At 40.5% G+C, this 10886-nt stretch overlaps 3 protein-coding genes across 5 annotated transcripts in view; 2 read left to right on the plus strand and 1 right to left on the minus strand.

The window, feature by feature from the left end:
- ttyh1 (tweety family member 1) overlaps positions 1–2859 on the plus strand; it is a 19288-nt gene extending 16429 nt beyond the window's left edge. The window contains exons 14-15 of one of the 3 annotated variants that reach the window (XM_031852943.1): positions 832–910; positions 1781–2859. In XM_031852943.1, the coding sequence (XP_031708803.1) occupies positions 832–910; positions 1781–1864 (163 nt within the window). In that variant the 3' untranslated portion in view covers positions 1865–2859. Of the gene's footprint in view, positions 1–831; positions 911–1780 lie in introns of those variants that run through there. The other 2 variants (XM_031852944.1, XM_031852945.1) reach the window with 2 other exon arrangements.
- Positions 2860–2929: 70 nt separating this feature from the next.
- On the minus strand, positions 2930–6693 carry josd2 (Josephin domain containing 2). The gene is made up of 5 exons (XM_031852967.1): positions 6304–6693; positions 6072–6205; positions 5014–5139; positions 4613–4807; positions 2930–4380 (listed from the first exon to the last, which is right to left on the minus strand). Exons 2-5 carry the CDS (start codon positions 6191–6193, stop codon positions 4269–4271), a joined length of 555 nt encoding a protein of 184 aa, XP_031708827.1. The 5' UTR covers positions 6194–6205; positions 6304–6693; the 3' UTR covers positions 2930–4268.
- A 1496-nt stretch (positions 6694–8189) lies between these two features.
- ube2s (ubiquitin-conjugating enzyme E2S) overlaps positions 8190–10886 on the plus strand; it is a 4730-nt gene continuing 2033 nt past the window's right edge. The window contains exons 1-2 of the mRNA XM_031852964.1: positions 8190–8367; positions 9692–9839. Coding sequence (XP_031708824.1) covers positions 8365–8367; positions 9692–9839 — 151 coding nt within the window. The 5' untranslated portion in view covers positions 8190–8364. The remainder of the gene's footprint in view (positions 8368–9691; positions 9840–10886) is intronic.

Genomic DNA, 10886 nt, shown 5'->3' on the forward strand with positions numbered 1-10886 from the left:
CCCCCCCCCCCCAAAAAAAAAAAAAAAAAACCCACCCCTCTGCATCACTCTCATCTGTCTCCTCACTGTGTTGTTCATACCTCTCAAGTTATTTCTCTGGATCTGTCCTTTACTCTTTATCAAACCTCCTTTTTGGTTCTCCCTGTTTCTCACTTTCAATTTTCTCATCTTATTTCTTTTCTCTTTCTCCCGCACTGATGTTTCCAAGCTTAGTCAGAGCTCTGAGAAACCTAATCGGCTATTTAACTTCCTATTCTAATGCCAGCTGATCATCTTGACTGCTCCCATATCTAATATTAACACTAAAATACAAGGACACTGACTAAACCAAACTGTCAAGGCTCAGAAACTCAGCAAGCCCTAAAAATACAGTCCACTCCTCTTCAATAGAATCTGCTCAGGACTGCTTTAAAAGCGTTCTGGGGTTTATCATGCAGATGAACAGATTCATTAGGGAAACAACATTACAGCTGAAATTGGACTGGTGAGTCACACCCAGCTCTAAATGTATGTAATTGCAGATTATTGTATAAATCCTGCAGTCAGTCAGGAGTGGACTGTACTCCTGCTGCTGGTGCTCTCAGTGCCTTGCTCGAGTGCCAGTAGTACTAATGCCTACTAGTTTTATTGAGTGCTGTTTTTTTCGCACTATATTTCTAACTCTCTCTCTCCTTCTTTCCTGTTACCTGTCCTTGGCTCCCGTCACCCCGCGGCCCCCCCGTCCCTTCTGTCTTTCTCAATGTGTCTCACCCCTGTTTCCCTCTCTCCTTCATCCTCCGTGCCTCCTCCCCTTCCTCTCTTGTGTCCTTGTCTCTTTCTATCTCTATACAGGACTCCAAACGTTTCCTCCAATGGCAACCCTGGCTATGAGAGCTTACCCTTGACTGACAGGCAGTCCCCACCCCCCTCTGTGAGTTCCTCTGTACTTGTGACGCCATCGCAATCTCTGCCATTTTATCGTTGCTGTTCGTGCACACGCTCGCTTAAATAATCAGCATCAAACGGTTTAACATGGTGACCTCGAAGGACCCCGGGTGCTGGCCTTTTGCTCTTTTTGATGCTTCAAAACCTGCAGAAACAAGAACGAGATATTACACATTTACCCTGTTCCTGATTTTATTGTACATAACTCTTTGTTACTAACATACATTTGGGAGCTCTTCATGTTTTATTATCGCTATCTGGCCATTTAACAGAGCCCCTAACCTTGACCATAACAATTTAAATGAACATAATCAACATTCAGTGTGAAATTGGCAGCATTCAATCGCATCTGTGAAAAAAAAAAGGTCCCCTCACTAGCTTTTTATGGCGCTTTCAGTCGCATTTCACAGTCTTCCTCAGCTGCCACATATTTATCGCATTACCAAACTCTGTATTGTGATGACAATTTAGCTATCTCCATGACAAATAAGCAAACTACACGTGTTGACGAAGACCATGAGATGCAGCTGAAATCTGGAAAAAGCTAGTTAGTGGACGTTGAGTTCATTTTTTTGGCATTACAGTCTTCTTGACCGACTGTAAACAGTTTCTGAGGAGGTAATGAAGTGAAGTAGTAATATTTACAGCTTTACTTCTCCTCTTGAGTTTTATTTGAAATAGTTGAAATTCTGCGTAAACATATTAAAGCTTGTTGGTCAGATAGTGAGCTAAACATGCGCTGTCTTCTACTCTTGAGTTGAGCTGGTGTGAATAACACATGTTGTTCTCCTCTCTTTTATTTCCTCTCAATACTCCCTTGGACCATCTCAACCTCTCTCCCGTTCTGGACGTACAGTACTCTCCCAGCATGCTGACTGGTTACGGGGGAAGTCAATCACACCCCAACCCCGCCCATTCGAGGAACCTGTATTCACGTTGATTATTATTTTTTTGTTAGGAAATGTATAGAAAAAAAATGTTTAGTTTTCATATGAATGGACACTTTACCGAAATGAAAAAGAAATCTAATCTAAATAAAATGAATGCTAGGTGTGAATTCAAAGTGCGTAACATCAGTACCACTGAATATTATTATTGTTAGAAGCACTTAAAAGAAACGGGTCTCAATGGACTGTTGATATAACTGACAATGATAATGCTGGTAGGATGGTTGTGCAAATATGAACCAAGTCCACTTGGTCTAAATTGTTTCCCCTCGTCTGTCCAAACTCTGTGTAAACTGTGAACAGTGGTCAGGCAAGTCAGAATGGTATTGACGTTACTACGTTGTAGTTTTATATTCTTAAATGTATCAGTACCACCGATTTATTTTTAAGTTTTTATATAAATATTGTTGTAGAAAAACACTGGCACGTAGCAACAAGACACATTTTTTTTCTGTGAATGGTTAATGCATTTCCTTCACTTGGTATCTTGTTTTTTTTTTATTGTTACTTTTTTTTATAGGTGGCAATTCTGTATTTTCCTTGTATGACCATATGGTATTCTGTATATCTCACTGTCTATAATATCTGAATAATCATGTGCTCTTTAAAAAAATACTCGAGGGCTACCAAGACCCTGTTTTGATGATTGAACGGAGAACTACAACTGCCACTCGAGTCTTAAGTGGAGAACTACAAATCCCATGCAATGACAGCAGGTACATAGCAATATGATTCTTGCTACTGGTGCTGCAGTAGCCCTACCGTAACTAGCAATAATAACGATGTATAGCATTGGGTTTCTGAGATCTCTCCAAGATGTTTTGTGTATATATGGTCTGGTATGTTGGAGATTTCATTGAATCCCCCCCGTCCTTGCCAACTGACCTTGTTAACCCTTGAATTGAGTTTGTATGGTTATCAATGCTCCTTTTGAATGGCATCCTTTTACACTCAAGAGTCTAATATAAATAAAAATAACTTCAATAACCTTCACCTGGTCTTCATTGTGTCTACGAGGAAATGCAATGTAGGTAACAAACAAAAAGCTTTACAAGGGATTCATACTCAAAACAAGAGGTCAAAGTTTAATATAAATAAGTTTCACTATAACGAACCTCTGAGCTTAGGTTTATGTGTGAGTTAGTCACTAGTGTGTACCAGAGACCGTGCTCCTATTATTCTGGATATGCATAGATCAACAGGAGAGACAAAATACAAACACAAAGGTGACATACAATCACAGAACCTGTGTTTTTGCATGTTAGTTATTTAAAACAAATTAAAAAAAACTTTCATTTTAGATGTAAAACAAAACATCTTCTTTCATTCATAATAAAACTGTCAAACTCATCCTGGAGAGACTTGAGACCTGGATGAAGTGGATAAGGCATCTTAATCAAAGTCCTGTCTGCTTTCAATGTGTCAAAGCATCATTAGTGTGTGGATTCAGCTGCATTATCTCACATCAATGACATAACTAAGGGGGCTCACCATGTTCATTGTGGTGGATCAGAGACCTCAAAGCACAAAACACACTTTAAATCTCTGCTAATTGTTTTTTTCTTTTTCTTACACTAAAGCTAAATGAGGAAAACAAAGGCAGCCAGGAAGACAACAAAACACATTTTAAAATCTAAAAACCATGTTACGCTATGAAAAATGTTTAGAGCGTAGTGCTTAACGGATGAAAACACGCAAAGACACTGGCGGTCCTTCAATGCCTCACCAGGTGATGCCTTCACAGTACCTGTGTCTGTGAGCGAGCACACACGAAGACGAACAGTGCTAATAAATCTAACTGCAGTGCATAGGAGGTTTACCATAATGGTCGTGGATAGAGATAGTGCTGCTTGATAACTGATACATTTTGAGATGACCATCGAGCAAAAAACGACTTGATTGCAACAGTCTAGGACAGCTAAACCATTTTGATCTTGGTTATGTTTTGGTACTCAAAGTAGAACAGGTGTCCTTATTGCAGATGGCTTTTCATGCGCAAACACTGCAATCTCTCTACCACGAAACAGTAAAAGTTCAGTCATAAGTCACAACTCGAGTATCAAACAAGCCCACATTTGCTTCAAACTTTGTTAGCTTAGATACACCTTCCCCGTGTTCAAAACAACGGTAGTAAGAGAAGGCCAATGCATATACTGTACATGGGTCACATCAGAGCAAAAGCTTTTACAGCTGTTACAATCAAAACAGTTCTTCATCTCAGGAGTAAACACCGGTCTCTGCTTCTCTTTGGAATTTCCTGTGTGTCGATATCAAATTGATTTTAGTGCATTCCCTGAAGAGTTTTCTGTAATTATTATTTTTTTTTTTAAAGTCTGTCATCATCCCAGAGGATTTGTTTCCTCATACTATGTGAAGGTATGTCCCGTCACCAGAGCATCACTTATTGGGGTTGTCAGAGTTCAGCCACGAGCCGTCCTCCTCCACCTCCCGCCGTACGACCAGGAGCATCTCTGCCACGTCCTGAGAAAGCTGTTCGCTGAGAAATGTGCTGAAAGAGAAGCAGAGACGACAAAGCAGAATAACATGAACACAGACAGAGGGCAGATTAGTGCTCTCACACAAACAAACGGTGAGGTAAGCCACATGTGACCCCTCATAATGGATGACTCACTCGCTGAGACAGAAATCAAGCAGCACACCAAAGCCAAGTTTGGATCTCACTCAAGACACGCATGTCTGCTCTGAAGAGACGTTTTAAAGATGTGAAAGCACATTCTTACCGTAGTTCTGCTTCTCCCCCGATACAGACGGGACTCTTCAGTTTGGAGTCCAGGTTGTAGTACTGTCCATTTACTTGCCGAACCGCGAGCCAGTGTCGCCTTCGGAGTGGGAGGGACACGATCCCCAGAGATACCCGGGATGGGACGTTAAGAATAAAACCCTGGACCTTTGGCATGCAAAGGCACTCAATCGTCCTGGATTTTTTGAAAAAAAGGGAAAAATCAGCTTTTAATGTTTAAACTCCAAACAATGAGTTACGGTATCTTTAGTCATATGGCTTCCATGGAAATAGGAGGAATGCATAACCAACTGAAAACAAGCCCAGAACATGCAAAGTACATTACAAAGTAATGTGTGTTTAGCCTTTCAGGTTTCAATACGCTCAGTGTGTTTCACTCACCTGCGTTTGTCCCACCACACGGCAGCCAGTTCCCGACTCTGCAGGGCCGCCATGATGACGTTGACGTCATAGTTTCCTGTACCCAACACTGAGCGGTGAGGGTTCACCACACACTGTGGAGCCAGCCTGCAGAGAGAGCGCAGCAGAGCAAATGAGCATTTAAAAAAAAAGAGAAATCCAACATTTATTTAATGCAGCTCTGTTTTAAATTGAGCCTCTTCTTGCCAGGTCTGTTTGGCGTGTGGACAGCTCTGAGGTTTTGTTTTCTATCGTTCCTGTATCGCCACACTCTGGACTTAACTCTCAAGCTCAACATCCATAGGATACATCTATGTCTTTGTCGTCATTGCGATTAATATCATTTGTTTCTAACAACCTGGACAAAGTTTCTGTGAGTCGATGAAATCACAGGGTTGCCTGCAGGAAATTCTTCAGCCACGGTCACAAGCTACCCAGACCATGTCTCATGTCGTTTCAGTCAATTAAGTTAGTGAATGCAACAGCTTTTGCTGTGTGAATCACCACTGCTGTTCTTCCCTGAAGGTTCACGTTATATGTGAGAAATCCAGAAGTCAGCGATTGGTTCATTGTCAGTTGACCCACTCCAACAACCTGAACATTTAGCCAAATAGTGTTCCCTTTGCAAACCTTTGGAGGGAATATAAATGTATTTCTCTTCACTTGTACTGGTGCAGCAGGTTAGATGTTAAAGGTTTGTTTTTTGTAACACAGACATCTATGAGTCTACCTGGGATGATACAATGCTTGTCTGGGACAAAACCAGGACAGTACCTCTCTACTCTGCTCTTCCTCTCTTGTGACTCTGGAAATGTTGCACCTAAACGTTGGTTTCACCTCTAGCTACAACCAGCTGCTGCATAACAGTTATGAAATAACGTTTTGACAGGGCGGCTATGTAACTAAGTTGTGGAGTAACATATAGAGGGCTGAGATCACAAAGGGGCAATGTGTGTCTTACTTTGAATGTGCTTTTTTTGGGTTTATACAAAGTAGCTAGGCTAGCTATGCACCGACACGTGCTGGAAACGTTACTCTACCGTTTGCAGATGTCATCGGCTGTCTCCTTGGTGAACACCCGCTCCTGGAGCACGTTGTTGAGTGCATGGATCGCGCACAGCTCCAGTCGTTGCTTCTCATGAAACACGTCTCCTTCGCTCATGCTAAAAGCTCTCTACACACGAGCACAGCGATAAACACGAGCTTTAATACAGTTAACGCTAGCAGCAGTTTAAGCTAACAATAACAATAACTTAAAAGTCGTTAGCTTACCGTTAACGGCTGCTAAACCGTCACAGCCTCGTGGTTATACTCGGTGTTTGGCTGCTGGCAGCGTTTCTAAAAAAAAAACAACAACGGCAAGGTGAACTATTATTAATCGACAATGGCTCCACGAAGCCACTGACCTGCTGATAAAAACGCTTCCCCGTTACAAAAAGATACTAGAGTCTGACAGCTACATCCAGAAACCGGAAGCAGATCCGTTGTTGTTGTTGTGATGTTGTTGTTGTGGGATTGTCACACCCATTTACAGTATTAACAGCAGCGAGCAAGTTCGTCACTTTAACCCGGTTTGATTATGTTTCACTCATTTATATAAAATAAACGATGATGGAAAGTCCTCCGCTTTGCTCCGCACACACGTTTTCAGACCTCGCGACTGTGGACGTTGTGTTGAAGCGCCCTCTAGTGGTGAGCTGTGGTATTGATCATGGTAAAGTTATACCTACTGGGAATAAAAACACTGATGCAAAAATTATGGAGCTTTGGGTTTTTGAATAATGGAATATAATCTTTGATCTTGGAAATCTCACACAGTTTAGGCTACATAAAGTGTTTATGAGTTGTTGTTTTTTAAAATCCCCACCCCACAGGTATAATTTAAACAAATGACATAATTAGCAATGTGAATTAATTTGCAGGAGAAAAGAAAAACACACACAAAAGAGCTTATCCATTACTTTTACTTTAATGATATAATAAAAGTAATGTAATGAATGCACTTATTCTGATCTTATCTTATTCTACTGATTATTTCTGCATTAAGCCTTTGGTGGACAGAGAGAGAGAGCGAGAGAGAGAATGAGTATGGCATACTATATCTTATATTCTCATTCCCTCTCACCAAGTCAAATTCCTTTTATGTGTAACGTACTTGGCAATAAATGGTTCTGATTCTGATTCTTGATATTTTATAGTCTTGATATGAAATGTATTATATTTAGGTCTAGACATTAGTAGTAGAACACATACATCTATATATATGAACAACATCTAACTAAATTATGGCAATGTATTGCTGCTTCTGTGAGAACAAGGCAGAGATTTGTTGTTACAAACTGGTTTATAGATATTATTGGCACCTTTGGTACCTTTGGTAAGGGAATTGCACCCTCAGTGAAGGTTTTTTTTCTTCAAATTCCTGCAATATTACAATGTCTTTTTGGTTGTTTGTTTTGATAAATTGTGTTGGTTTTGTTGGTTGTAGATCGTCCAACAAACTTAATTCCTGCATCTTGCACAACATCCATGACCATAATGAAAATATGTGTGATTTGATGTACTCCATGTAATTTAAGCTGAACTGAATTTAACCAAATCAGACTTAGATGGTGGCCAGTTCATACCATAGGTATGTCAATTAGATATGTGTATTTTTACCATTTACATTGTACTGTCCTAAGTTTTTATGGTATATGATGTTCAACAACAATCCAATGGGTTTACTGGCACTTTAAAACAAGCAAACATTTTGTTATATGCTGATTTGTTTTCTTGTTATGCATTATTTTTTGTTTCAGAGAGGCTGCAATTTTGAATTTAGTTTTGGATAACTTTCACCCTACTCATCAAATACCAGTATTCTTCTATTATTGTTCTCCCACACACGCCTCTGTATGGATGTGAAATGCAGTGTATTTACTTGTGCATTTCATTTGAATTCCACATAACATTACTTATCTTTTCAGCACTGTTTCAGGGGTGTGGGACATTTTCAAACAGACCTATAGCAGACTAGCATCAGTCATGTTTTTGATTCTGTGTGGCTGATAGGGCTTCCAGCTGTGACGCAGCGACATTAGTGTATCGTGATTGGCTGACGGTTTGTGACGTTTAACGTCATTAAGCAGCCCATTGGTCACTGGTAGTAGGTTAAACTGAGGATCGTATTTTTGTTCCTGTGTCAACCAAAAGAAGAAAAGAAGAGCAGTTAGTGAGACCCAGTTAAGTTCCCATCTTAAGACCGTTTTTTTTTTTTAAAGATTACGGAAAGGTCTCCCCACACCTGACACCAGCCAGACATTCACCACCTTAGCAGGGCCCCGTTTGAAGATGGTAAGTCGGGTGACCGAGGATGTTGCTAGCGGCTAACGGGAGTAGCTGCTAGCTTGATCCGATGTTTAGCCGTCGAGCTTTTAATTTGGGTTGTGACTACTTGCTGGAGTGTCCGACGTTAATTAACCGTGATCTACATTTTGTGTAATGTAACATATACATGTATGTTATTAAATACTGTACCACACGTGTTACAGTCATCGAGCAGCTTTAACATGAGCGTCATCTTGAGGCTAGGCTAGTATAGGCTAACGTTAATGAAACACTAACGTAACGTTAAAGTTACCTAGACTGGAGCGTCCTTTATCGGACGGCACAATCACCTCTCCATCGTTGGGACGTTGCCCGGCTTTCGTGATTGTGTGAATGCCAGATTAGTTAATTTAGTTTTTTAAAACTTTTTTTAACGTTTCTCATTCGTAAGAGTTGAAATGATTGTGAATATGCTAACGTTACACGATGAAGAGCAGCCAGACATTAGTTGATGGTGGATTTGTCTTTTACCAGTTGTGGTTTAGTGATCTTTATGTTATTATTATAACCCAGTAAATAGAACAATGTGTGTGGATGTCATTAACAACGTAACATTAGTTTGCTTTAGTGTATTGTGTAAAGAATTGATTACAATTAAATCCCAGAAAACTGCAATGTATAGCTTCAGCCTTAAAGGCTTAGCTATGCAAGGACTACCCTGTATGTACTAATATTAGTTTTCAAAGCTGATATCTGTATTCATTATTCTCACTCACTCATTATCTTTGTACAGCTGCAAAACAGGTTGCATATTGTTAGGAAATAAGACCATAATACTTTCTAGCATGGCATGTATTTGTGGCAGCATTGCATTGGTGATGAGCTCCAGGAAAAAAGATCACTACAGCATTTAAATAACGCTGCATCTTCTGTCCACCGAGGTGAATTCCCTCTGCATCAGTTAGTACGGTAATGGTGTCAGGAAAGCAGCTCGACCATTGTCAAAATACCTCTAACTTTTAGGTTTTCTCTTGCAGTAAGTCTGTTTGTACAAATCAGGGTTCAACGTTAATGTCCTTTTTTTGGTGAAGTTGGTCAGAAGACTGCTTGCCTGAAGTAAATTTTTACTTGGTCCACTTTAAATTGTTTTGTTCATTAGCAGGTATCAATTCACATTTGGTCCTGTGCATGTGCGACTCTCAACAGAGATGAGAAGGCTCACTCCTTCCAATATGTTTGTTTATGTGCAAGTGAGTTGCTAGCTTCACCAGCTCGACGTGGCTGTTTACTTGCCTCTGGCAATCGGGTATCCTTGTTGTTGGCTAAACCATCTTTCTCTCTCTCTCTACAGAACTCCAATGTGGAGAATTTGCCTCCTCAGGTTCTTCGCTTGGTCTATAAAGAAGTTTCAGCTTTAGCAGCAGACCCGCCCGAGGGCATCAAGATTTATCCCAGTGACGAAGACATAACTGAGCTACATACAGCCATCGAAGGACCGGGTAAGGATTGCAATATGGTGTCATATCAGACTGGCATTGGCCGTGATAACCTAACAAAAAAAATTACTTTGTGTGCGTTCTCAAAATAAGAAATTGTTGCATGATATAAAGTTTATTCAGCATAGAGATAGATGTAACACTTGTCTCCTCAACTATGTTTAGGTTATTTTTTACATAATTTACTCATTAGGTGAACAACTCCTTAAGACGGGTATTTCTGCGTCAGTTTTACAAAGTAGGAATTGTTTCCTTTCCATGGCTCCATGAAAATGTAAATATTGTAAAGAAGCTTTTTGTCTGAATTTACTAGATGTTGCTAAAAACATGTGATGCACACAACCCACTTAACCCACGCAGTGTGACACGTTGTCCACGCTGTCTTATCACTGTGATCGTATTGCTTCAGACCGTGTTATTGTTAAGTATGCCGGGAAGTGCCAGACCACATTTTGTTAACTCCTCCACAAACTAACTTCTCTGCATGTTTTATTCATTAGACTCTGACATTGGTATAGATATCAGATGTTTGCAAACAAACTGTATCAGGGTTTCCGCAGCTCGTGTGTGTGTGTGTACACGTGTGTGTGTGTACACGTGTGTGTGTGTACACGTATGTGTGTGTACACGTGTGTGTGTGTACACATACGTGTGTGTACACGTATGTGTGTGTACACGTGTGTGTACGTACACATACGTGTACGTACACATACGTGTACATACACACACGTGTACGTACACGTGTATGTACACGTGTATGTGTATGTACACGTGTATGTGTACGTACACGTGTATGTGTACGTACACGTGTATGTGTACGTACACGTACACATACGTGTACGTACACATACGTGTACACACACATACGTGTACACGTGTATGTGTACACGTGTATGTGTACACGTGTGTGTGTGTACACGTGTGTGTGTGTGTGTGTACACGTGTGTGTACACGTGTGTGTGTGTGTGTGTACACGTGTGTGTGTGTGTGTGTGTGTACACGTGTGTGTGTGTGTGTGTATACACGTGTGTGTGTGTGTGTATACACGTG

The sequence above is a fragment of the Anarrhichthys ocellatus genome, unplaced genomic scaffold (assembly GCF_004355925.1).
Source record: "Anarrhichthys ocellatus isolate YVR2014 unplaced genomic scaffold, GSC_Weel_1.0 scaffold13, whole genome shotgun sequence".
Classification (NCBI taxonomy): Eukaryota; Metazoa; Chordata; class Actinopteri; order Perciformes; family Anarhichadidae; genus Anarrhichthys; species Anarrhichthys ocellatus.

Bases quoted from the DNA above. Each gene is read 5' to 3' on its own strand.
- josd2 (XM_031852967.1), bottom strand. From the start codon at position 6,193: ATGAGCGAAGGAGACGTGTTTCATGAGAAGCAACGACTGGAGCTGTGC. The intron at 5,140-6,071 runs GTAGAGTAACGT...CTCTCTCTGCAG, and splicing joins GCCGATGACATCTGCAAACG to GCTGGCTCCACAGTGTGTGG. The intron at 4,808-5,013 runs GTGAGTGAAACA...CAAAAAATCCAG, and splicing joins GTGTGGTGGGACAAACGCAG to GACGATTGAGTGCCTTTGCA.